The sequence below is a fragment of the Leucopleurus acutus genome, assembly GCF_964270905.1.
Source record: "Leucopleurus acutus genome assembly, chromosome: 10".
Lineage (NCBI taxonomy): Eukaryota > Metazoa > Chordata > Mammalia > Artiodactyla > Delphinidae > Leucopleurus > Leucopleurus acutus.
Window position 1 is genome coordinate 77,819,729 of NC_139153.1, and position 26,458 is coordinate 77,846,186.

General features: G+C 38.8%; 1 protein-coding gene across 1 annotated transcript; it reads right to left on the bottom strand.

Moving 5' to 3' along the window:
• Positions 1-1,771: 1,771 nt before the first annotated feature.
• On the bottom strand, positions 1,772-26,458 carry CRISP2 (cysteine rich secretory protein 2; the record flags this gene model as incomplete). Its single annotated transcript, XM_082847623.1, is given in 8 exon segments — positions 1,772-1,899; positions 11,859-11,947; positions 16,157-16,254; positions 16,980-17,125; positions 21,020-21,107; positions 21,891-21,968; positions 21,972-22,007; positions 26,375-26,458. Coding segments are annotated over 8 exon segments (732 nt in total). The 5' UTR covers positions 26,444-26,458.

Sequence of the window (26,458 nt, forward strand, 5' to 3'; positions counted from 1 at the left end):
CTTAACCACTGCACCACCAGGGAAGTCCCTGGAACTTTCTTTAACTCAAAGCCACTATGTGTTTCATTTAAAAGTGGTTAAGACTACATTTTGTTGTTACATTTTACGAACAATTTTTATCATCCCAAAGAATGGTTTGTGTCCCTAGTGGCTCTGGGAACCCTTATGTTCTTATCCTCCAGTTTCAAAAATTATCCATGCTTGAGGGCAGGAATTCTTTCTGTTCTGTTCACTATTTTTCTAACACCTCTATGTATATGTGAAAAATTACAAATTCACACTAATACCTCCAATTCCAATGCAACAACACGGGTTTAATCCTGTATTCCTTCTTTCCATGTGTGTAAAGGCTTTCTCCAACAGTGAGAAACCTGGCTTCCATTATTTATAATTATTTATTTGTGTGTTCATAGGATACATAGTAGTTTCAGAATTACTAACCCATGTGTCTATGTTAAAAACAAACAAAACAAAATCTTATTCACTAGAGTTGAACATTTGTTTATATAAATATAGATGACATACAGTTCAAATATGACATTCAAACATTAGTTGAATTGATTCTTTTTTCCCACCCTTTATGGTGATTATTTGATCTATGTGCAATACAGTTTATTTTATTCTTGTTTCTATTTCATTTTGGATTTTTCTGCCCACCCTTGTTGATTATATTTTATTTTGAAGAGTATGTGAAACAAAATTCATAAGCTAAAACTATATAAAAAGAAATAGAGAGGTGTCACGCCCCACCCATTTTCTCCTAGCCTTTTGACACCCTCCATCCTGCCCAACCCATTCTCACCCACCCACTCTATATAACCAATCTCATTAGTTTCTGGTATACTTTTCCCATGTTTCATGTACATTTTGCATAAATGTGAAATTACATGTGTATTTTTGTATTTACTATTCTTTTTACACAAAAGGTAGGATATCAAACCAGTGCAGAAGAGAGCAAAATGTCAAAAAGCAAAAAGCAAAATGAGAATACAACTGATTCCTTTTTGTTATTGTTAAAATTTAATTTTTAAATATTTTATTTTTTGGCCGTGCCACACAGCTTGTGGGATCTTAATTCCCTGATCAGGGATCGACCCTGACCCCCTGCAGTGTCAGTGCAGGGTCCTAACCAATGGATTGCCAGGGAACTCCCAAAATTTAATTTTATAGGCAAATGTTTTCAGAAATTTTGCTCTGTCTAATTATATATCTGGGCTAGTCTAGCTGGGGTTATATATTAATATTATAAAATATGACTCAAGAATCATATACATGTGTTTGCTTAGATAAATTCTTTATTTTAAAAGCTGTTTGCTTTTATTTAAAGAGGATGTCATAAGACAAAGGTAGATGTCAATCTTTGAATTCATTCTTTAAACATGTAAAAAATCTTGGAGTAGGAATGACAATGTTACAGTCTTTTTTTTTTTTTTTCTTTTGGCATGTTGTTTCAGGAAACATGTAATTCTTTATTTTAATCCAAAGTTCTAGTGACTAAGTCCTGTGGTTGTACTACTTTCAAAATTCTCAACTTGATTCAGTTAATTAAATGTAAGGTGACAAATTTGTATCAGTCCAAAGTTGTCATAGACTAGCTTACTTTTGTAAATCGTTGTATGAAAGAGATCTCTGTAAATATCCTGGAGAAAAAGGTTCCTTACTGTTTGGAATCAAATTTGTAACTAACATGGCTACAATTTCCCTCTGGTATGTGTCAACTAAATGATGCAGATTTTCTCCACTTAGTCCTACACAGTGCAAGTTGGGCATTTCAGTAAATTTTGCCTTCACATAGGCAAGTAGTCTTGCACTTTTCCTTGAGCAATTCATGTTCACAGCCAGCTGTTTTCTTCAAGGAATCACAGTTACTAAGGAGATCTTCATACTCACAAGAATTGGCTGTAACAAAAACAGATGAGTTACCTCATTATCATTTTTCGCAGTAACGACAAAACAATCCACATATTCAAAGTGTATGAGTGGGTAAGATTGGACAAACAAGTCAGTGTCACTTACACCACAAGGGGCCTTTCACTTCTTGAGGGACACACAAGGTGCCTTAGTTGAGCTCACTGATTAATCCATCACTTTTTATTTTGAACTTGGTGACATGTTTCTAAAATGAATTGACCTATTTTTCTCCCTTAGCAAAGAGAATAAAATGAAAATACCTACAGAATCTAATATGGGAGGAGCTACTACACACATAGAGCTATTTAAACTTAAATTATTTTAAGTTAGGCGAAATTAAAAATTTAGTTCCTTAATCTTACCAGCCACAGTGTTCAATGACCACATGTGACTAGTGGCTACTTGTAAGATACATGATGATAGAGAACATCCTTATCATTTCATCCTATTGGACACACTGCCTCAGACACCAATGCTTTCTCTTTCAGGAGAAAGTGATTCCAGTGGGAAGATAGAGATTTAAACAATGATAATATGCCTTCTTGCTTTCTAATGTTTCTTTTTTGGATGTTGTCCAGGGACCCCAAACCCAACAAATCTCAAACTAAACTCATCCTCTTACCCAAAATGGATCCAAGGTGACTATTCCCCTCCCACAATCCCAGGGGAATGGTTCCCTGACTACTCAGTCATTCAGGCCAGGAACTGAATCAATCTGAACTCCTTCTTTTCTACTTCTGACCAGCACCAACCAGCACTGGTAACAAACACTGGCTATTCTACTTCTTGTCTCTCAGCCCTGTCCATTGTTCTTCATTCATTTTCCCAGTAATGAGGTCAAGACATTCAATTTCTTTTTAATCCATGTTTTTCAATAGTTTTCTTGCTGACTTCCATCCAATAGTTTCTACTTACCAGTGCTAGAAAGCTCTTTATCAAACATGATTCTGACCTTGTCACTCTTTTGCTGAAAACCTTTCAATTGAGTGCTTATTGCTAATAGGATAAATTCCAAGCTCCTTAGCTAATATAGCACTCAGCAGAGGTAGAAATATTCCATGGTTTATTTATTTATTTATTTTTGCCTTTTTGAACTCTTGTATTTTGACTTTTTTTTTTACATCTTTATTGAAGTATAATTGCTTTACAATGGTGTGTTAGTTTCTGCTTTATAACAAAGTGAATCAGTTATACATATACATATGTTCCCATATCTCTTCCCTCTTACGTCTCCCTCCCTCTCACCCTCCCTATCCCACTCCTCCAGGCAGTCACAAAGCTCTGAGCTGATCTCCCTGTGCTGTGCGGCTGCTTCCCACTAGCTATCTACCTTACGTTTGGTAGTGTATATATGTCCATGCCTCTCTCTCGCTTTGTAACAGCTTACCCTTCACCCTCCCCATATCCTCAAGTCCATTCTCTAGTAGGTCTGTGTCTTTATTCCTGTCTTACCCCTAGGTTCTTCATGACATTTTTTTTCTTAAATTCCATATATATGTGTTAGCATATGGTATTCGTCTTTCTCTTTCTGACTTACTTCACTCTGTATGACAGACTCTAGGTCTATCCAACTCATTACAAATAGCTCAATTTTGTTTCTTTTTATGGCTGAGTAATATTCCATTGTATATATGTGCCACATCTTCTTTATCCATACATCCAATGATGGACACTTAGGTTGTTTCCATCTCCGGGCTATTGTAAATAGAGCTGCAATGAACATTTTGGTACATGACTCTTTTGGAATTATGGTTTTTTCAGGGTATATGCCCAGTAGTGGGATTGCTGGGTTGTATGGTAGTTCTATTTTTAGTTTCTTAAGGAACCTCCATACTGTTCTCCACAGTCACTGTATCAATTTACATTCCCACCAACAGTGCAAGAGGGTTCCCTTTTCTCCACATCCTCTCCAGCATTTACTGTTTCTAGATTTTTTGATGATGGCTATTCTGACTGGTATGAGATGATATCTCATTGTACTTTTGATTTGCATTTCTCTAATGATTAATGAAGTTGAGCATTCCTTCATGTGTTTGTTGGCAGTCTATATATCTTCTGTGGAGAAATGTCTGTTTAGGTCTTCTGCCCATTTTTGGATTGGGTTGTTTGTTTTTTTGTTATTGAGCTGCATGAGCTGCTTATAAATTTTGGAGATTAATCCTTTGTCATTTGCTTCATCTGCAAATATTTTCTCCCATTCTGAGGGTTGTCTTTTGGTCTTGTTTATGGTTTCCTTTGCTGTGCAAAAGCTTTTAAGTTTCATTAGGTCCCATTTGTTTATTTGTGTTTTTATTTCCATTTCTCTGGGAGGTGGGTCAGAAAGGATCTTGCTGTGATTTATGTCATAGAGTGTTCTGCCTATGTTCTTCTCTAAGAGTTTGATAGTATCTGGCCTTACATTTAGGTCTTTAATCCATTTTGTTTATTTTTGTGTATGGTGTTAGGGAGTGATCTAATCTCATACTTTTACATTTAGCTGTCCAGTTCTCCCAGCACCCCTTATTGACGAGGCTGTCCTTTCTCAACACTGTACATTCCTGCCTCCTTTATCAAAGATAAGGTGACCATATGTACGTGGGTTTATCTCTGGGCTTTCTATCCTGTTCCATTGATGTGTCTTTCTGTTTCTGTGCCAGTACCATATTGTCTTGATTACTGTAGCTTTGTAGTATAGTCTGAAGTCAGGGAGCCTGATTCCTCCAGCTCCATTTTTCGTTCTCAAGATTGCTTTGGCTATTCGGGGTCTTTTGTGTTTCCATACAAATTGTGAAATTTTTTGTTCTAGTTCTGTGAAAAATACCAGTGGTAGTTTGATAGGGATTGCATTGAATCTGTAGATTGCTTTGGGTAGTAGAGTCATTTTCACAATGTTGATTCCTCCAATCCAAGAACATGGTATATCTCTCCATCTATTTGTATCATCTTTAATTGCTTTTATCAGTGTCTTATAGTTTTCTGCATACAGGTCTTTTGTCTCCTTAGGTAGGTTTACTCCTAGATATTTTATTCTTTTTGTTGCAATGGTAAATGGGAGTGTTTTCTTGATTTCACTTTCAGATTTTTCATCATTAGCATATAGGAATGCCAGAGATTTCTGTGCATTAATCTTGTATCCTGCTACTTTACCAAATTCATTGATTAGCTCTAGTATTTTTCTGGTAGCATCTTTAGGATTCTATATGTATAGTATCATGTCATCTACAAACAGTGACAGCTTTACTTCTTCTTTTCCGATTTGGATTCCTTTTATTTCCTTTTCTTCTCTGATTGCTGTGGCTAAAACTTCCAAAACTATATTGAATAAGAATGGTGAGAGTGGGCAACCTTGTCTTGTTCCTGATCTTAGTGTAAATGCTTTCAGTTTTTCACCATTGAGGACGATGTTGGCTGTGGGTTTGTCCTATATGGCCTTTATTATGTTGAGGAAAGTTCCCTCTATGCCTACTTTCTGTAGGGTTTTTATCATAAATCGGTGTTGAATTTTGTCGAAAGCTTTCTCTGCATCTATTGAGATGATCATATGGTTTTTCTCCTTCAATTTGTTAATATGGTTTATCACATTAATTGTTTTGCGTATATTGAAGAATCCTTGCATTCCTGGAATAAATCCCACTTGATCATGGTGTATGATCCGTTTAATGTGCTGTTGGATTCTATTTGCTAGTATTTTGTTGAGGATTTTTGCATCTATGTTCATCAGTGATATTGGCCTGTAGTTTTCTTTCTTTTTGACATCCTTGTCTGGTTTTGGTATCAAGGTGATGGTGGCCTCGTAGAAGGAGTTTGGGAGCGTTCCTCCCTCTGCTATACTTTGGAAGACTTTGAGAAGGATAGGTGTTAGCTCTTCTCTAAATGTTTGATAGAATTCACCTGTGAAGCCATCTGATCCTGGGCGTTTGTTTGTTGGAAGATTTTTAATCACAGTTTCAATTTCAGTGCTTGTGATTGGTCTGTTCACATTTTCTATTTCTTCCTGGTTCAGTATCAGAAGGTTGGGTTTTTCCAAGAATTTGTCCATTTCTTCCAGGTTGTCCATTTTATTGGCATGGAGTTGCTTGTAGTAATCTTTCATGATCTTTTGTATTTCTGCAGTTTCAGTTGTTACTTCTCCTTTTTCATTTCTAATTCTATTGATTTGAGTCTTCTCCCTTTTTTTCTTGATGAGTCTGGCTAATCTATTTTGTTTATCTTCTCAAAGAACCAGCTTTTAGTTTTATTGATCTTTGCTATTGTTTCCTTCATTTCTTTTTCATTTACTTCTGATCTGAGTTTTATGTTTTCTTTCCTTCTGCTGACTTTGGGTTTTTTTTGTTCTTCTTTCTCTAATTGCTTTATGTGCAAGGTTAGGTTGTTTATTTGAGATGTTTCCTGTTTCTTAAGGTAGGATTGTATTGCTATAAACTTCCCTCTTAGAACTGCTTTTGTTGCATCCCATAGATTTTGGGTCGTCGTGTCTCCATTGTCATTTGTTTCTAGGTATTTTTAAATTTCCTCTTTGATTTCTTCTGTGATCACTTTGTTATTAAGTAGTGTATGGTTTAGCCTCCATGTGTTTGTATTTTTTACAGATCTTTTCCTGTAATTTATATCTAGTCTCATAGCGTGGTCAGAAAGGATACTTGAAACAATTTCAATTTTCTTAAATTTACCAAGGCTTGACTTGTGACCCAAGATATGATCTATCCTAGAGAATGTTCCATGAGCACTTGAGAAAAATGTGTATTCTGTTGTTTTTGGATGGAATGTCCTATAAATATCAATTAAGTCCATCTTGTTTAATGTATCATTTAAAGCTTGTATTTCCTTATTTATTTTCATTTTGGATGATCTGTCCATGGGTGAAAGTGGGGTGTTAAAGTCCCCTACTATGAATGTGTTACTGTCGATTTCCCCTTTTATGGCTGTTAGTATTTGCCTTATGTATTGAGGTGCTCCTATGTTGGGTGCATAAATATTTACAATTGTTATATCTTCTTCTTGGATTGATCCCTTGATCATTATGTAATGTCCTTCTTTGTCTTTCTAATAGTCTTTATTTTAAAGTCTATTTTGTCTGATATGAGCATTGCTACTCCAGCTTTCTTTTGGTTTCCATTTGCATGAAATATCTTTTTCCATCCCCTTACTTTCAGTCTGTATGTGTCTCTAGGTCTGAAGTGGGTCTCTTGTAGACAACAAATATATGGGTCTTGTTTTTGTATTCATTCAGCCAATCTGTGTCTTTTGGTGGGAGCATTTAATCCATTTACATTTAAGGTAATTATCGATATGTATGTTCCTATTCCCATTTTCTTAATTGTTTTGGGTTCGTTATTATAGGTCTTTTCCTTCTCTTGTGTTTCTTGCCTAGAGAAGTTCCTTTAGCAGTTGTTGTAAAGTTGGTGTGGTGGTGCTGAACTCTCTCAGCTTTTGCTTGTCTGTAAACGTTTTAATTTCTCCATCAAATCTGAATGAAATCCTTGCTGGGTAGAGTAATCTTGGTTGCAGGTTTTTCTCCTTCATCACTTTAAATATGTCCTGCCAGTCCCTTCTGGCTTGCAGAGTTTCAGCTGTTAACCTTATGGGGATTCCCTTGTGTGTTATTTGTTGTTTTTCCCTTGCTGCTTTTAATATGTTTTCTTTGTATTTAATTTTTGACAGTTTGATTAATATGTGTCTTGGCATATTTCTCCTTGGATTTATCCTGTATGGGACTCTCTGTGCTTCCTGGACTTGATTAACTATTTCCTTTCCCATATTAGGGAAGTTTTCAACTATAATCTCTTCAAATATTTTCTCAGTCCCTTTTTCTCTTCTTCTGGAACCCCTATAATTCAAATGTTGGTGTGTTTAATATTGTCCCAGAGGTCTTTGAGACTGTCCTCAGTTCTTTTCATTCTTTTTTCTTTATTCTGCTCTGCAGTAGTTATTTCCACTATTTTATCTTCCAGGTCACTTATCCGTTCTTCTGCCTCAGTTATTCTGCTATTGATCCTATCTAGAGTATTTTTAATTTCATTTATTGTGTTGTTCATCATTGTTTGTTTCATCTTTAGTTCTTCTAGGTCCTTGTTAAATGTTTGTTGCATTTTGTCCATTCTATTTCCAAGATTTCGGATCATCTTTACTATCATTATTCTGAATTCTTTTTCAGGTAGACTGCCTATTTCCTCTTCATTTGTTAGGTCTGGTGGGTTTTTATCTTGCTCCTTCATCTGCTGTGTGTTTTTCTGTCTTCTCATTTTGCTTATCTTACTGTGTTTGGGGTCTCCTTTTTGCAGGCTGCAGGTTCGTAGTTCCCGTTGTTTTTGGTGTCTGTCCCCAGTGGCTAAGGTTGGTTCAGTTGATGGTGTAGGCTTCCTGGTGGAGGGGACTAGTGCCTGTGTTCTGGTGGATGAGGCTGGATCTTGTCTTTCTGGTGGGCAGGTGCACGTCTGGTGGTGTGTTTTGGGGTGTCTGTGGACTTATTATGATTTTAGGCAGCCTCTCTGCTAATGGGTGGGGTTGTGTTCCTGTCTTGCTAGTTGTTTGGCATAGGATGTCCAGCACTGTAGCTTGCTGGTCATTGAGTGAAGCTGGGTGCTGGTGTTGAGATGGAGATCTCTGGGAGATTTTCACCATTTGATATTATGTGGAGCTGGGAGGTCTCTTGTGGACCACTGCCCTGAAGTTGGCTCTCCCACCTCAGAGGCACAGCACTGACTCCTGACTGCAGCACCAAGAGCCTTTCATCCACACGGCTCAGAATAAAAGGGAGAAAAGGAGAAAGAAAGAATTAGTAGAAGTAGAAAGAAAGAAAGAAAGAAAGAAAGGAGGGAGGGAGGGAGGAAGGAAGGAAGGAGGGAAGGATGGAAAAAAAGAAAGAAGATAAAGTAAAATAAAATAAAGCAAGATAAAATATAATAAAGTTATTAAAATAAAAAATAATTATTAAGAAAAAAAACAACGGACGGATAGAACCCTAGGACAAATGGTGGAAGCAAAGCTATACAGATATAATCTCACACAGAAGCATACACATACACACTCACAAAAAGAGGAAAAGGGGAAAAAATCATAAATCTTGCTCTCAAAGTCCACCTCCTCAATTTGGGATGATTCGTTTTCTATTCATGTATTCCACAGATGCAGGTACCTAAGGTTGATTGTGGAGCTTTAATCTGCTGCTTCTGCGGCAGCTGGGAGAGATTTCCCTTTCTCTTCTTTGTTCTCACAGCTCCCAGGGCCTCAGCTTTGGGTTTGGCCCCGCCTCTGCGTGTAGGTCGCTGGCTCAGGCTGGGGGGGGGGGGGGGAGGGAGGGGCACTGCGTGCGGGGCGGGCCTGCGGCGGCAGAGGCCGGCGTGACGTTGCAAGACCCTGAGGCGCTCCGGGCGTTCTCCCGGGGAAGTTGTCCCTGGATCCCGAGGCCCTGACAGTGGCGGGCTGCACAGGCTCCCCGGAAGGGGAGTGTGGGTAGTAACTTGTGCTCACACACAGGCTTCTTGTTGGCGGCGGCGGCAGCGGCAGCCTTAGCGTCTCATGCCCGCCTCTGGGTTCCGCGCTTTTAGCCGCGGCTCGCGCCCATCTCTGGAGCTCCTTTAAGCAGCGCTCTTAATCGCCTCTCCTCGCGCACCAGGAAACAAAGAGGAAAGAAAAAGTCTCTTGCCTCTTCGGCAGGTCCAGACTTTTCCCCGGACTCCCTCCCGGCTAGCCGTGGTGCATTAACCCCCTGCAGGCCGTGTTCACGCCGCCAACCCCAGTCCTCTCCCGGTGCTCCGACTGAAGCCCGAGCCTCAGCTCCCAGCCCCGCCCGCCCCGGCGGGGGAGCAGACAAGCCTCTCGGGCTGGTGAGTACCGGTCGGCCCTGATCCTCTGTGCGGGAATCTCTCCGCTTTTCTCTCCGCACCCCTGTTGCTGTGCTCTCCTCCGCGGCTCTGAAGCTTTCCCCCTGCGCCACCCGCAGTCTCCGCCCACGAAGGGGCTTCCTAGTGTGTGGAAACTTTTTCTCCTTCACAGCTGCCTCCCACTGTTGCAGGTCCCGTCCCTGTCCTTTTGTCTCTGTTTATTCTCTTTTCTTTTGCCCTACCCAGGTACGTGGGGGGTTTCTTGCCTTTTGGGAAGCCTGAGGTCTTCTGCCAGCGTTCAGTAGGTGTTCTGTGGGAGTTGTTCCACATGTAGATGTATTTCTGGTGTATCTGTGGGGAGGAAGGTGATCTCCACGGCTTACTTTTCCGCCATCTTCCCGGAAGACTATTCGATGTTTTTTTAGCTGATTTTTTTCCTTTAGTTAATTTATAGTTTTGACATCATCAATATTCTGAATTATAGCTCTATAATTCAGTAAGAAAGAATGCTGACTAAAGGTGAATGCATTTGAAAGGTAAAAGTCTCAGGGAATGAGTCAACTCTATTGTTCATAATAATTTTTTTTTTTTTTTTTTTTTGTGGTACGCGAGCCTCTCAGTGTTGTGGCCTCTCCCGTTGCGGAGCACAGGCTCCGGACGCGCAGGCTCAGCGGCCATGGCTCACGGGCCCAGCCGCCCCGCGGCATGTGGGATCTTCCCAGACCGGGGTACGAACCCGTGTCCCCTGCATCGGCAGGCGGACTCTCAACCACTGCGCCACCAGGGAAGCCCCATAATAATTTTAATAAAAATATCCCAACTATAAAAAACCAACAGCTATTTTTACTTCAGATCATGACAACTTTAGAAATGACACATATGACATTTTATTCCCTCCTTTTGCAACAATATCTTTATGGATTCTATGAACCCATATTATATACAGGTTGGACTTTGTCATTAAAAGTGTGCACAAAACCATGAGTAAATTATAGGGCAAGTGATCATTTATTATGTTAATCACCATGCTTCCAATTATACTTTAGAAAACAAATGCAGTAATCAGCATGAGGAACTCATTTGCACAAAAGAAACATTCAGTTTGCCTGTATAGACTGAGACACAATGTGGTCTCACATCCTTAGATTTATACATTTTTATGCTTTCAAAATACTACCTTGGGTGTAATGACACTAACGTTGATGAAATTATCAGAAGCATGAATGTATAGTTATTAATGAGCTCTGCGAGGTCACAGAAACAAATGGATGCTAGTGTTTCATTATCTTATATATGGTAATATAGGCATACCTCATTGCATTGCATTTCACTTTACGGTACTTTGCAGATATTGTGTTTTTTACAATTGAAGGTTTGTGGCAACCCTACATTGAGCAAGCCTATCGGTGCAGTTTTTCCAAAAGCATTATTTTTTTTTTTTTTTTTTTAAATTTATTTATTTATTTTTGGCAGCGTTGGGTCTTTGTTGCTGCGCGTGGGCTTTCTCCAGTTGCGGCGAGCGGGGTCTACTCTTCGTTGCGGTGCGCGGGCTTCTCATTGCGGTGGCTTCTCTCGTTGTGGAGCACGGGCTCTGGGTCCACGCGCTTCAGTAATTGTGGTGTGTGGGCTCAGTGGTTGTGGCACACGGGCTTAGTTGCTCCGCGGCATGTGGGATCTTCCCGGACCAGGGCTTGAATCTGAGTCCCCTGCATTGGCAGGCGGATTCCTAACCACTGAGCCACCAGGGAAGCCCCCAAAAGCATTATTTTTAATTTAATGTACATTGTTTTTTTTTAGACATAATACTATTGCACACTTCATAGACTACAGTATAGTGTAAACATACCTTTTATGTGCACTGGGAAACCAAAAATTTGTGTGACTCGCTTAATAGCCATATTTTCTTTCTTTCAGTGATCTGTAACAACGTCTCTGAGGTATGCCTGTATTCTTTTCATTACAGAGAATATGTAGGTTATTGAAATGTGTAAAATGTTTACTTAAACACACTCTGTTGGGTAATCTTTTTGTCTTGGCATAAAGATGTTATTTAAATTGGTTACTTTGGGAGATTTCTTTATCCATAAAAAGAAAATTAAACATCAATTCTTGATTATAATAGCAAGTTAATCACTTCAAACTTACTGCATAGTCCACTGTCACAGTTATCAGGGCAACTGGCACAAGGTGTTCCTTGTTGGTAAGGGGTACTCTTTTTACTCACATTATTACCACTGTAATGTAAAATACACACTGTCAAATATTTTTCACTTTACTGTTTAGTTGCCAAGGGCAACATCAATCACTAAATATATATAAGTATATGTGTAACGTTTTTAGTTCTGGTAACAAAACTGAGGGGAATTCCCTGGCGGTCCAATGGCTAGGATTCTGGGCTTTCACTACTGTGGTCCCAGGTTCGACCCCTTAGGTCGGGGAACTAAGATCCCACAAGCCGCACCACCAGGCCAAAAAAAAAAAAACAACGACAAAACAAAACTGAAAAATTACAATTCTCAACATGTAATTTACATAACATCCAAATTAAGAAAATACTTCACACACATCGACCCATCTTCTTGACTCTACTTCTTCAGGCTGGGCAGCTACACTGGCATAACTAGTCTAAAGCATCCAGATAACTTCTTTGCAGCAATACACTTTTCATCTCCCGGTAGACTTGGTCAGATTGGTAAGGCCGTGCCCTGCAGAGAGCTGGCTAGGGATAAATATATCACTTTGAGAGATGGGGAAAGATCCTGGGGGCAGGAGGTTGCAGTATGAAAAAGAATACTCAATGTTGCAATATAATTTTATATTTGAAAGAGGATAAATACCCTAATTCCTCTAATATGAACTAGGGACAGTAAAGCTCCAATATACATATATTTTAATTTCGAGATGGCATTGTGCTATTTAAGTAGTTTGTGGTGTGTGTATTTGTGGGTCAGGGAGAGCTGGGGAAGGTTTATGAGTTTCCAGAGGTAGTGCGTGAGAGATTTTTATGTTTACCGAAAAAGGAACGTGAGATTAAAAAGTTTTGATAAACGCCAATAGCCTGGGTGTAGTCAATTACAGTGACTAACTTGTAACTCATCGATGATGATTGTCCTATTGGCTGTTAAATTTATGTAATTCATCGGAAAATACATGGGAATGCAAATCTCAGTAGTGTCAAGGGAGCCAAGGGCCCAAAGTGATGTATTTGAATCTGTCTTCCTGCACAGAACATGGCTGTCCCTGTGGTAGCCTTGGAAAGGCTTGGGAAGATTGTGACGTAGACACAAAAGTGTTCTGGAGGTTCTGTCACTCCCGCTTTCCTCATTATTCACTTCAGCTCTTACTCCAGATGCCTGGTTCCCGATGCCTCCCCTCTCACAGCCAGGCAGTGAGTTTGGATGCATTCTCCAAGGGTCTATCAATTTTTTTATTAAGTTATACTTGACACACAATATTCTATTAGTTTCACGTGTACAACGTAGTGGTTTGATATTTTTATACATTATGAAATCACCACAGTAATTCCAGTTACCATCTGTACATCTCTTGTGGTTTGATGGATTCCTTTAGTGTTAGCTTTGGACTTCTTTTTCATTATTTTTTGTGTATCCATTGTAGGTTTTTATTTTGTACTTAACATGAGGTTCATATATATCAGTCTGTATCTATAGCTGTTTTAAGCTGATAGTCACTTAAGTTCGAAGGCTTTCTAAAAGCACTAAATTTTTACTACCCCCATCTGTTTTATGATTTTTATGTCATATTTTACATTTTTTTACTTTGTGTAGTCCTTCACTACTTGTTGCAGTTACAATTGATAGTAGCACTTTTGTCTTTTAAACTTCATACTAGCTTTTTAAGTGGCTGATCCACTGCCATTACTATATATTTGCCTTTACCAGTGAGATTTATTCTTTCATATGTGTTTTCTGTTTCTAGTTGTGGCCTTTGCTTTTCTGCTTAAAGAAGACCCTTTAACATTTCTTGTAAGGCCAGTTTAGTGATGATGAACTTTTTTAGTTTTGCTTGTCTGGGAAACTCTTTATCTATCCTTCAATTCTGAATGATAACCTTGCTGAACAGAATATTCCAGGTTGTAAGTTTTTTCTGTTTTTGTTTTTTCAGAACTTTAAATATATCCTACCACTCCCTTCCAGCCTATAAAGTTTCTCCTGGAAACCAGCTGAGAGTCTTATGGGGTTTCTCTTTTGTGTGATTAGTTGTTTTTCTCTTGTTGCCTTAAAAATTTCCTCTTTAACTTTTGCCATTTTAATTATGTCTTGGTATAACTCTAGGTTCATCTTGTTTGGGACTCTCTTAGGTTCCTGTACCTGGATGTCTGTTTCCTTTTTCAGGTTAGGGAAGATTTCAGGCATTATTTTTTTTAAATGTTTTCTGTTCCTTTCTCTCTCTTATCTTCCTGGGACCCCTAGCTGTTGGTAGCTTGCTGTTGTCCCAGAGGTACCTTAAACTCTCCTCATTTAAAAAAAAATTCTTTCTTCTTTTTGCTGTTCTCATTGGGTGATTTTTCACTATTCTAGCTTCCAGATCGCTTATCTGTTCTTCTGTATCATATAATCTGCTATTGATTCTCTTGAGTGTATTTTTTATTTCAGTTCCTATATTCTTCATTTCTGATTGGTTCTTTTATTTTTTAAGTCTTTGCTGAAATTCTTATTGTGTTCTTCCATTATTCTCCCTAGTTCAGTGAGCATCCTATAACCATTTCTTTGAACTCTATCAGGTAAATTACTTATCTCCATTTCATTAGAGTTTTTTCCTGTGGTTATATTCTGTTCTTTCATTTGGAACATATTCCTGTCTCCTCATTTTGTTTTTATTATTATTTAAAAAAAATTTTTTTATTGGAGTATAGTTGCTAAATTTTGGGTTTTTTTCTATGATTTAGGCTAAACAGCTACCGCTCTTGGTCTTGAAGGAGTGGCCTTGTGTAAGAGCATGCCTGTGACTGCTGGTGACTGGTGGCTTTAGCAGACCAGCTTGAGCTGGAATGGGCCAGGCTAGAGGAAGTCCCTGGGGAGCACTGTGCTTACGGCTGCCTTGGTGGGATGGCTAGGGCTGCAGCTGGGGAAGGTGTGCACTGGGGGGAGTCCCAGGGGGACCAAACAGTGGTGCTCACTGGTGCCTTTGACTCTGGGGAGGGCTTCAGCAGTTCCCTGTTCATTTGGAAGAAGCTCTCGGGTTAGTAGATGGATTTTCCTTCTATATAGTCTGAATGCTTTTTAAATTGCTGGGGTTTTTTTGGCTGTGTCCCAGGGCAGGTGAGTCTGTTCTCGAGCCCCTCAGCTATATCCCTCCTACTGCAGATCACTAAAATGGGGGTGGGGTTCCCATGGATACGGTGTCTCCATCTTTCCTACTAATTTCTATGTGGTCCTTCTATCTGCAGAAGCTGTTAAATCAGCTTCGGGGGCAATTTCTTTATATGTAGGTGTAGATTCAGTGTGTGCATGGGAGGAGGTGAGCTCAGGGTCTTCCTAGGCCCGTGTTGTCCTTCCCCAAATGACCTATCTATTCTTTCTACTAAACTCTAATAGCTGTTTTCAGGAAAATGACTTTGGAGGTCATATTTCTCAAACTGGAGACCCATATCCCTGGGTCATCTATAGTATCAAATAAATCCTATATGAGGCTTGGTTTGGGGCCTCCCTGCCTGTAGTGGTAAAGAACTTCAAATTTTAAAAGAAATTAAGACTAGCAGATATGTTGAGGTTAGGTCTTTAGTTTATCCATAGAATTTGTTGTGGAGAACTTAAAACGTTTCGCTTAATGAAAGAGCATGTTTCCTGTTACAAATAAAGACTGTAAGGAATTGTTCATTATGGAGTTTTTGGTGAAAACTTCTGAGAAACAAAAGCTTAAGATGTTTCCTTTTTCTGGACTCTAACATATATTAAAGATCTCTTGAAAAACCTTTGAGACCCAGAAGAATGAATCATTTCTAATGATAACAACGTATATGGTTTTCAAGATAAGTAAGAATAGGAACGTTTCAGCAGAAAGGGCAGAAATCACAATTTACTATCCCTTATTTTCCACTCCACTACTGCCTCTTGCTTAACCATCAAGCTTCCACCCACCTAGGGTGTGAAATTAGTGAGAACTGATGACATCAAGTCTAGAGAAATGCATACTACACGTGCCCAGAGAATAACCTTGAGCCCTGGGGAAAGGCAATTGAGAGAAAAGACATGACTTCATAATTGAGGAAAGAGAGTTTCAGATTTTACTCTTGGAAATGAGAACTTGGTCTCTTCTCTGATAAGGTGAATGTATCTTACCTTAAGCAGTGTTTCCAAAGGTTTATCCCTTCTCTTTATTAAAATATGCTTTTTTATTTTGATTGGGTAAATGTAAGATTATTTTAAAATATTAAATTGCCGATGGAATTATTGGTATTAAACTTTAAAGTATATACTTATGCAGGACAGTACTGGCAAACATAGTAGTATTTTAGACTCTCCTGATTGGGACAGTAGGCAATTCCACATCCAACACGGAAAGATGAGTACCAAACAAGCTACAAATGCATAAGGAAATGTATAAGAGTACATTAAGGAAGAGGGGAAAATATTGGGAAAACAAATAATAGCAAATGTAAAAAAAAAAGTGATTCTTGGCACTTCCTTGGTGGTGCAGTGGTTAAGAATCCATCTGCCAATGCAGGGGACACGGGTTCCATCCCTGGTCCCGGAAGGTCCCACATGCCTCGGGGCAGCTAAGCCCACGTGCCACGACTACTGAGCCCGCATGCTACAACTACTGAAGCCCACGTGCCTAGAGCCTGTGCTCCACAACAAGAGAATCCACTGCAATGAGAAGCCCGCACACTGCAGTGAAGAGTAGCCCCCGCTCACGACAACTAGAGAAAGCCTGCGCGCACCAACAAAGACCCAACGCAGCCAAATATTTAAAAAGAAAGAAAAAAAAGTGACTCTTATAGTTTGTAGCCGTATACCTTATGGAAATATTTAAATTACTGAAACAAAGTCACAAACTTTAAAAATATTAAATTTCATGTATCCATTTATAATGTTGGAAAAGTACAGAGTGTACTTCCCTGCCAAGAATTTTGCAGCCCATGGAAAAAAAAAATGACAGTTCTAGATGAAATACCAGCCAAATGCCAGGACTCTCTTATACTCAAGCCCTTCCCCCAGATTGAACATTGGTGTTGGTCATCATTTGGAGAAGCTTTCTCTGTTAGAGCATCTGTGGCAGAAGTTTTTCATTTGTTCTGGTTACCTGGGTATAATGTCCAACAATTGCACTGGAGCTCTTTGGTCCTGCACCATAGACAAAATTGTGGTGGTCTTCAAACCAGCTTTGGATTGCATCTGACCAGGCAGTAGGGTCACTTGACATGTAGAGATTCTCACCACATTTTGTACCTAAGTGTGAACAGATCATTCATGAAGAAAACAAAAAAGCATGCCGTGGCAAGAGAAGTCAACTACCTGAACACAAGGATGTTGCTCTTCAAACTCAGTGCCTGTATTTGCTAACTGTTAATACATGAAAAAGATGCTTCCATTCCTTATCAACTGTAAAGCTGAATAGAAGACAGATCTACCTAGCCCACTGGGCTGGCCACAATATGCAAACTTTGAATAGGTTGAGAAGAATTTATTCTAACAAGGACCTACTGTATAGCACAGGGAACTATACTCAATATCTTATAATAACCTATAATGGAAGTGAATGTAAAAAATATATATATATATGTATATTTGAATCACCTTGCTGTACACCTGAAGCTATCACAACATTGTAAATTAACTATATTTCAATAAAAATCAAAACCAAACCAAACCAAACAAAATCTTTCTCCCTGTGGGTTGTCAAAGATGCATTCTTTTTCATGCTCAATTCTTTACAGGTATAATGTATGTGCTCTCAGCTTTGTATTGTTAGCTTACGCAAGGCAACAACCAAATTTTATTTTTTCTCTCCTCTTACCCACCCTCAGCAGAGATTTTTCACATATAGGAGCCAGAATAAATATTTATGATTATGAATTTGCATAAACTTTGAGAAAAAAAGGTTTACGGGCAGTCTTTAAGAGTCCCAATCAAGAGTCAACTGACATCAGGAAGGTGTTCAAAACTTGTAGCTCTTCCCGTAATCCATGAGTCATAATGTCACAATGTGACATTATAGTTATATAATGTTATATAACTTACAGTTATAACTCTCTGAGGAGAGTTATATATAACTTACAGTTATATTATAACTGTATATTATAACTTCCAGTTATATTATAACTGTATATTATAACTTCCAGTTATATTATAACTCTCTGAGGAGTCATAATGTCTCCTCAGAGAGTTAGGCAGGAAGGACCTTGCAGAGGGTGACATCAGCAGAATGGTGAGGTAGGAAGCCCTGGACTCTCCTTTCCCCAATACACACACTGATTCAGCAACAATTCATGAACAAATTGCCCTTGTCAGAAATCCAGAAACAAAACTAAAGGCTTCCTGACCCTGAGGGATATGAAACCAGACTCACTGAAGCCTCTAGGGAGATTGGAAAACCCTCTGGCGAGAATCCCTACCCTCAGCACCGTGCTATACAATCAGGAAGAGACCCTCTAACTCCCAGCTTCTCCCAGGGGAGGGAAAGAGTTGGCTCATGTGTCCAGCAACCCAACGTTTCCAAGGGGACGCCCCAGAGGGCTGGCTTCTGTCTTGCTAGTCTTGGAGGTGGTGAGTGGAGATGGTGTTTGGGCTGCTAGACACCATAACTCCTCCCTCTGGCTCAGCACAGAGCAAGCAAATGAAAAATCCTTTCATTTTTTTCCTTTCTTCCCTGGGAGGCAGAGTTGATCAATGTGTCCAGTGGTCCAGTTTCTCTGGGGCTACCCAAAGAACTGGCATCTTTCTTGCCAGTCCTGGAGCGCAATCTTGTTCCCTGGGGGAGAACTGAGATGGCAGTTTGGATTGGTAGATGCCATAGCCCTTCTCCCCAGCTCAGCACAGAGCAAGCCGACAAAAACCTCAGCTGCCTGCTTCTCCCTGGGGAGGGAAGAAGCTGGTTTGGTCATCTGATACCACACATTTTCCAGAGGCTGCCTGAAGGACTGGCTCCTGACTTGCCTGTTTTGGAATGCTATCAAGACCTAGCATAAACTCGCTGCCTGCGGCTAGTGAGAACAGAGACAGATATTTGGGCTGGCAGTTGCTGTAGCCTCCCTTCCTGGTTCAGCACAGAGTGAACAAACAAAATACTCCAGCTCTTAGCCCCTCCCTGGGGAGGGAAAGAATTGGATGGACTGTCAGAGATCCATCTTTTCTGGGGGCTGCCTGAGGAAACGACTTAAGAATCTTTCTTGAGCAAAATGGACTTGAACAGCATTTCTCCAAAAAAGATGTACAAATGACCAACAGGTATATGAAAAGGTGCTCAGTGTCACTAATCATCAGAAAAAGGCAGATCAAAACCACAATGAGATATAACCTTACACCTGTCAGGACGTCTGTTCTCAAAAAACAAAAGACAGCAAGAGAAATTGGAATTCTTGTACGCTGTTGGTGAGAATAAAACATAGGTAGCTGTTGTAGGCAACAGTAGGGAGGTTCCTCAAAAAATTGAAAGTAGAGCTACCAAATGATCCAGCAATTCCACTTCTGAGAATTTATCCGAAAGAATTGAAGTCAAGATCTTGAAGAGATATTTACATTCTCATGTTCACTGCAGCACTATTCATGATAGCCAAGATGTGGAAATGACCTAAATGTCCATCAGCAGATGAACGGATAAACAAAATGTGGTATATACACACAATGGAATATCATCCATCCTTAGAAAAGAAGGAAATTCTGCAACATGCAGCAACATGAATGAACCTTGAGGATATTTTGCTAAGTGAAATAAGCTAGTCACAGAAAACGAGTGCCTGATTCTATCAGTATGAAGTATCTCAAATAGTCAAATTCATAGAATCAAAGAGTGGAATGGTGGTTGCTGGGCTGGGGGGAAGGAGGAATGGGGAGTTACTAATCAATGGGCATAAACTTTCTGGTAAGCAAGATAATTTCTAGATATCTGATGGACAGCATGGCACCTACAATCAACAATATTGTATCGTACACTTAAACATTTCTTGAGAGGGTAGATTTCATGTTAAGTGTTCTTAGCAGCATAAAATTTTTTAAAAACTAAAAAAAAAAAAAAAAAAAAAGGTGTTCTTACCACAGTACAATTAATTTAAAGAAGAAAGAAGTGCCTTGAGGTCCAGAAACGTTACCCTTTTCAGCCCTCTCTTAATATTTACGTTTTGGTGACTTGAAATATAATGTTTATGTGCTGCTTAAAGAAAGTATAAAATGTTTTTGGATATCTCCTTTAATAAGGAAAGACAAACTTAGAAACTAACAGTAGACTTGGATCTTTAAGACCATTTTCCAATGTTCTACTGAACACAGTCACCTCCTGTTGTAATTTCATCATAATGTTTGCATCAACAATATAAACAAGAACAATTCTACTGAAATAACAGGTTAAGTTATTCACTACCTTTAAATTGGGCTTACCTATGTGTATATCATGCTTGATAATGTAAAATATTTTATGTAAGGTTTGTGAATAGAAGTTTTTTTTTCTCTCATGGCTTTTATGATCCTTGGTAAGATACGTCTTCAAGTTTTTTTGAGTCTAATGTATTATTCTATGCTTTATAGGTACACAGTCTACACAAAATACTTGACAATTTGTTATCAAAACTTTAAAAAATGAATCAACACACCCAAAATATTCATCCTGATTAAAAAAAGCTTAAATATTTTTAGAGTAAAATTCAGGAACAGTTCAACATATTTTAACACATTTTGTGAATGCAAAATAATCTGATTTCAAAACGCCAGACAGCTACACAATATCACAAAAAGGGCAAAGGGTGAGAAATCAGGAAGCCTGGTTAACTTTCCAGTATATGATACTCCTACCAGTTGTGTTCTTGCATAATTCATTCCTTCCACATCCTTTTTAATCTTTAAAATCGGGAAAATGATTATGCATGACCTGTTCACCATGAGCTGATCAAGAGGAACAAATGAGATGCTGCTTAAGAAATAATTTGCATAATGTAAATAATCAACAAGCATGAAATAGTACTTATCATATCTCTCTCTATACAGATACTTTAATTTTAAAAGTACAGCCATATAAGCAACATTTATTCACAAAGTCTTCTGAATACAATGCCCCAGAATGATCTATCCTATTTTATTTGTCTAATATTTTATTTGCTCATTTATTCAACAAACATTGACTCATTTACATACTGGTCTTCCGGTCATCTGGATTACTGTGTTCTAAAGTGCACGTGTTTGCCCACTTCTGAGCATTTGCTGTTGCTTCTCTGCTCCATTCCTAAATGTCACAAGAAAAACAAAATACACAAAGATTCAATTCCAATGAAGTATATGCTTTAAAATCTGATTGGTAGGCTGATTTGCATTACTTTAAAACTTCTGTTGATGTATTATCTAATTGTCATTGGTATTAAAGTACCTTTTTGTTTGTGTGTATGTGTGTGCGTGTGTCTTTATCTGTCCCAGTGCCAGTTTCCACACAAAGCCAAGTCCACAGGTATGTCTAACGAGAGAAATACCTAATACATTATCTGACTATGATAGCATAGCAGCCACACCTAAGATTTTTAATGATGTTGCTGCTCTAAATACTAACATGTGAGATAGTCTGACTATATTTCAGTAGTAATAAGCTGACCTCGTTTATTGCCAATTCCATTTGTAGCCCACTGTGTCCACATGGGAGATGTCTAGCTTTTATGGACTATTCCCTGGGAAATGGGTGTTATTTTCCCTAAATGGCATCGATCCTGAAGGATAGGAGATTTCTTTATTTTCGACTAGGGAAGATAGTGAACCAAAAATGTAACACCTTCATATTTGATGCCTGAAGATCTGGCTTCTAAATTCTGCCTTCCCAGCTTAAGAGCCCTGTAATCTTGACAAGTTATTTAACCATTATAAAGGAAAATTCATTTCTGCCCTGCCCATGACAGAGCTAAATGAAGTAGAAAAATAGAGACAGAACTTTGTAGCCACAAGAGTCTTAAGAGATGCCAGTTAGCTGCCTGCTCTTACCACTGCTGGTTCACACCACTTTATTTATATTCTTGCTTCTTACCATCTTTAGCATGTTGCTGGCAGGTGGAGAGACTGATTTCCTTAGTTCATTGTGTTTATTTACAATCTCTCTTTGGACTTATGTTTGAGTGGTTAACAGCGCAGTAAAGGATGGATCCTACAGGGAAATAAAATTAGGGTTTTTTTTTTAAACATTTTTGAAAATTGCATTTAAGAGTGAATAAGTTAATTCAGGGGCTCTGAGATGACTTTACAAAGTGTTCAGTTCAAGCCTCTATGAGTTGTTAAGCACTGTCAATGAACTGATCCAAGGCAATGACAAATAGGAAAAAAGTAGTTTGAAGTTTTGAGAATGGGAATGGAATTCATGGCATGACAAATTAAAACCTCCTCTGAGGCCACAAATGCCAATTTCTAGTTTCAAGGGAACTCTCAGTGTGATTTTTCTAGACATACAAGTGATAATGTTTTATATTTTCTAATATTGTGTACAAAGGTATACAATAAGAACATGAAGGCAGATTCATCCACATTCAATCAGGCTGCAGCAGTGGGGTAAGAGCGGACCTCAAGACTCATCCTAGACTTTAAGGGGAACTTTGACCTGACATGGTATCTGTTTTTAGAGAAAGAATATATTTAGAATGTATTTAGAGAAAGAATGTTGAGGTTCAGTTGAAGTGCATTCAGTATTCTAGTAAAATGATTCTACCTGTTTTATTTTTTTAACATCTTTATTGGAGTATAATTGCTTTACATTGTTGTGTTAGTTGCTGCTGTACAACAAAGTGAACCAGCTAAATGTATACATATATCCCCATATCCCCTCCCTCTTGCATCTGCCTCCCACCCTCCCTATTCCACCCCTCTAGGTGGTCACAAAGCACAGAGCTGATCTCCCTGTGCTGTGGGGCTGCTTCTTACTAGCTAACTGTTTTACATTTGGTAGTGTATATATGTCCATGCCACTCCCAGCTTACCATTCTCCCTCCCTGTGTCCTCAAGTCCATTCTCTATGTCTGTGTCTTTATTCCTGTCCTGCCCCTAGGTTCTTCAGAACCATTTTTTTTTAGATTCCATATATATATAATTATATATATTATATACATATAATTATATATATAATATATATAATTATATGTATATAATATATATAATTATATATATATTTTTTAGATTCCATATATATATATGTGTTAGCATATGGTATTTGTTTTTCTCTTTCTGACTTCACTCTGTATGACAGACTCTAGGTCCATCCACCTCATTACAAATAACTCAATTTCGTTTCTTTTATGGGTGAGTAATATTCCATTGTATATATGTGCCACATCTTCTTTATCCATTCATCTGTTAATGGACACTTAGTTTCCTTCCATGTCCTGGCTATTGTAAATAGAACTGCAATGAACATTTTGGTATATGACTCTTTTTGAATTATGGTTTTCTCAGGGTATATGCCCAGTAATGGGATTGCTGGGTCATATGGTAGTTCTATTTGTAGTTTTTTAAGGAACCTCCATACTGTTCTCCATAGTGGCTGTATCAATTTACATTCCCACCAACAGTGCAAGAGGGTTCCCTTTTCTTCACACCCTCTCCAGCATTTATTGTTTGTAGATTTTTTGATGATGGCCATTCTGACTGGTGTGGGGTGATATCTCATTGCAATTTTGATTTGCATTTCTCTAATGATTAGTGACGTTGAGCATCCTTTCATGTGTTTGTTGGCAATCTGTATATCATCTTTGGAGAAATGTCTATTTAGGTCTTCTGCCTATTTTTGGATTGGGCTCTTTGTTTTTTTGATATTGAGCTGCATGAGCTGCTTGTAAATTTTGGAAACTAATCCTTTGTTAGTTGCTTCATTTGCAAATATTTTCTCCCATTCTGAGGGTTGTCTTTTCATCTTTTTATGGTTTCCTTTGCTGTGCAAAAGCTTTGAAGTTTCATTAGGTCCCATTTGTTTATTTTTGTTTTCATTTCCATTTCTCTAGGAGGTGGGTCAAAAAGGATCTTGCTGTGATTTATGTCAAAGAGTGTTCTTATTATGTTTTCCTCTAAGAGTTTTATAGTGTCTGGTGTTACACTTAGGTCTTTAATCCATTTTGAGTTTATTTTTGTGTATGGTGTTAGGGAGTGCTCTAATTTCTTTCTTTTACATGTAATTGTCCAGTTTTCCCAGCAGCACTTATTGAAGAGGCTGTCTTTTCTGCATTGTATATTCTTGCCTCTTTTATCAAAGATAAGGTGACCATATATGCGTGGGTTTATCTCTGGGCTTTCTGTCCTGTTCCATTGATCTATATTTCTGTTTTTGTGCCAGTACCATACTGTCTTGATTCCTGTAGCTTTGTAGTATAGTCTGAAGTCAGGGAGCCTGATTCCTCCAGTTCTGTTTTTCTTTCTCAAGATTGCTTTGGCTATTTGGGGTCTTTTGTGTTTCCATACAAACTGTGCAGTTTTTGTTCTAGTTCTGTGAAAAATGCCATTGGTAGTTTGATAGGGATTGCATTGAATCTGTAGATTGCTTTGGGTAGTAGAGTCATTTTCACAATGTTGATTCTTCCAATCCAAGAACATGGTATATCTCTCCATCTGTTTGTACCATCTCTCATTTCTTTCATCAGTATCTTATAGTTTTCTGCATACAGGTCTTTTGTCTTCTTAGGTAGGTTTATTCCTAGATATTTTATTCTTTTTGTTGCAATGGCAAATGGGAGTGTTTTCTTGATTTCACTTTCAGATTTTTCATCATTAGTGTATAGGAATGCAGGAGATTTCTGTACATTAATTTTGTATCCTGCTACTTTACCAAATTCATTGATTAGCTCTAGTAGTTTTCTGGTAGCATCTTTAGGATTCTCTATGCATGGTATCACGTCATCAGCAAACAGTAACAGTTTTACCTCTTTTCCAATTCGGATTCCTTTTGTTTTTTTTCTTCTCTGACTGCTATGGCTAAAACTTCCAAAACTATGTTGAATAATAGTGATAAGAGTGGGCAACCTGTCTTGTTCCTGATCTTAGTGGAAATGGTTTCAGTTTTTCACCATTGAGAATGATGTTGGCTGTGGGTGATTCTACCTGTTATAGGTAGATTTTATAGGGTCGCTCAAAAGACCCCATTAAAAAAATCTCCAAGGCCATTTGGAGGGAGCAAAGCCATCCAGTGAATGGACTATTGCTGACTTTGTTTCTTTTAGAAACAGAAATATAATTGATAAGGTATTAAATCAGTTGCTGATATTTTTGGTGTATCTTTGTGTGTGTGTGTGTGTGTGTGTGTGTGTGTGTGTTGGGGGGGATGGGTCCTAAACCTGGAGGTGGAGTAGGGTGTGTGAATTGCTCCCACAAGGTCTAGCAATTTGATAGCCTAAATTTACACAAAAGGCTGATGTTACATGAGCAAGATTTTTTTTTTAAATCAATTTATTTTTTTAAAATTTTTGGCTGTGTTGGGTCTCCATTGCACTGTGCAGGCTTCTCATTGTGGTGGATTCTCTTGTTGCGGAGCTCGGGCTCTAGGCGTGCGGGCTTCAGTAGTTGTGGCACGCGGGCTTAGTTTCTCTGTGGCATGTGGGATCTTCCCGGATGAACCCGTGTCCCCTGCATTGGCAGGCAGATTCTTAACCACTGTGCCACCAGGGAAGTCCCAGCATGAGTAAGATTTTGAAGTGTAAGTCTGAATAGACAGGGTCCTTGGTTGATCTTCCCCTGACACCTTGGAATAAGTCATTCTCTGCTCCCCCAATACTGAGTGCCCTTCAAAGCTCTGCAAATACTGTGAACATAGGTCTGACCACATTTTATCACCATGATCTCATTGTGCGTCCATTTCTCCTGCCTACTTGTACGTCCCTAAGGACAGGGGCCAATACTGAATGAAAAATAAATCCAATGGCATGTGTCTTTATAAGAGACACAAGAGGAGAAGGTGATGTGAAGATGGAGGCAGAGATTTCAGTGATGTAGCCACAAGCCAAGGATTGGTGGAAGCCACCAGAAGCTGGGAGAGGGCCATGGAACAGACTCCCTCCTAGATCCTCCAGAGGGAGCATGGCCCTGCTGATACCTTGATTTCAGACTTCTGGTCTCCAGAACTGTGAGAGAATAAATTTCTATTGGGCTAAGCCACCAAACTTGTGTTAATTTCCTACAACAGCCCTAGGGACCTAATGCATTAATTTTCATTAATATCATGTACTCCATATAAAAATAATGCAATATTTTTCTTTTTTTGGACTAAATCTTTGAAATCTGGTGTGTAATTTATACCTACAGCACATCTTGTTTTGGAAAAGCCACATTTCAAGTCTTTAATAGCCATGTGTGACAGATAGCTGCTGTACTGGACTGCTCATCCTTGAACTTTCATCTAGATAATTACGTTAAGTGCTCTGAGCTACCAAGGAGTACTCTGTGATGTACTAGACACTCTCATTACTTCCGCTCTCAAAGTGCCTTGCCATCCCACAGAGCTGCCTGGATAGCTCTGGAAAGATTTTTCCACTTTAACCTTACCTTTGCTTCGGTGGGGAAAGATGGTAGCAGCACAGTAGCCAGAAACAGCACAACTGGGAGTGAAGCCATTGCTAGGAAGTAAGT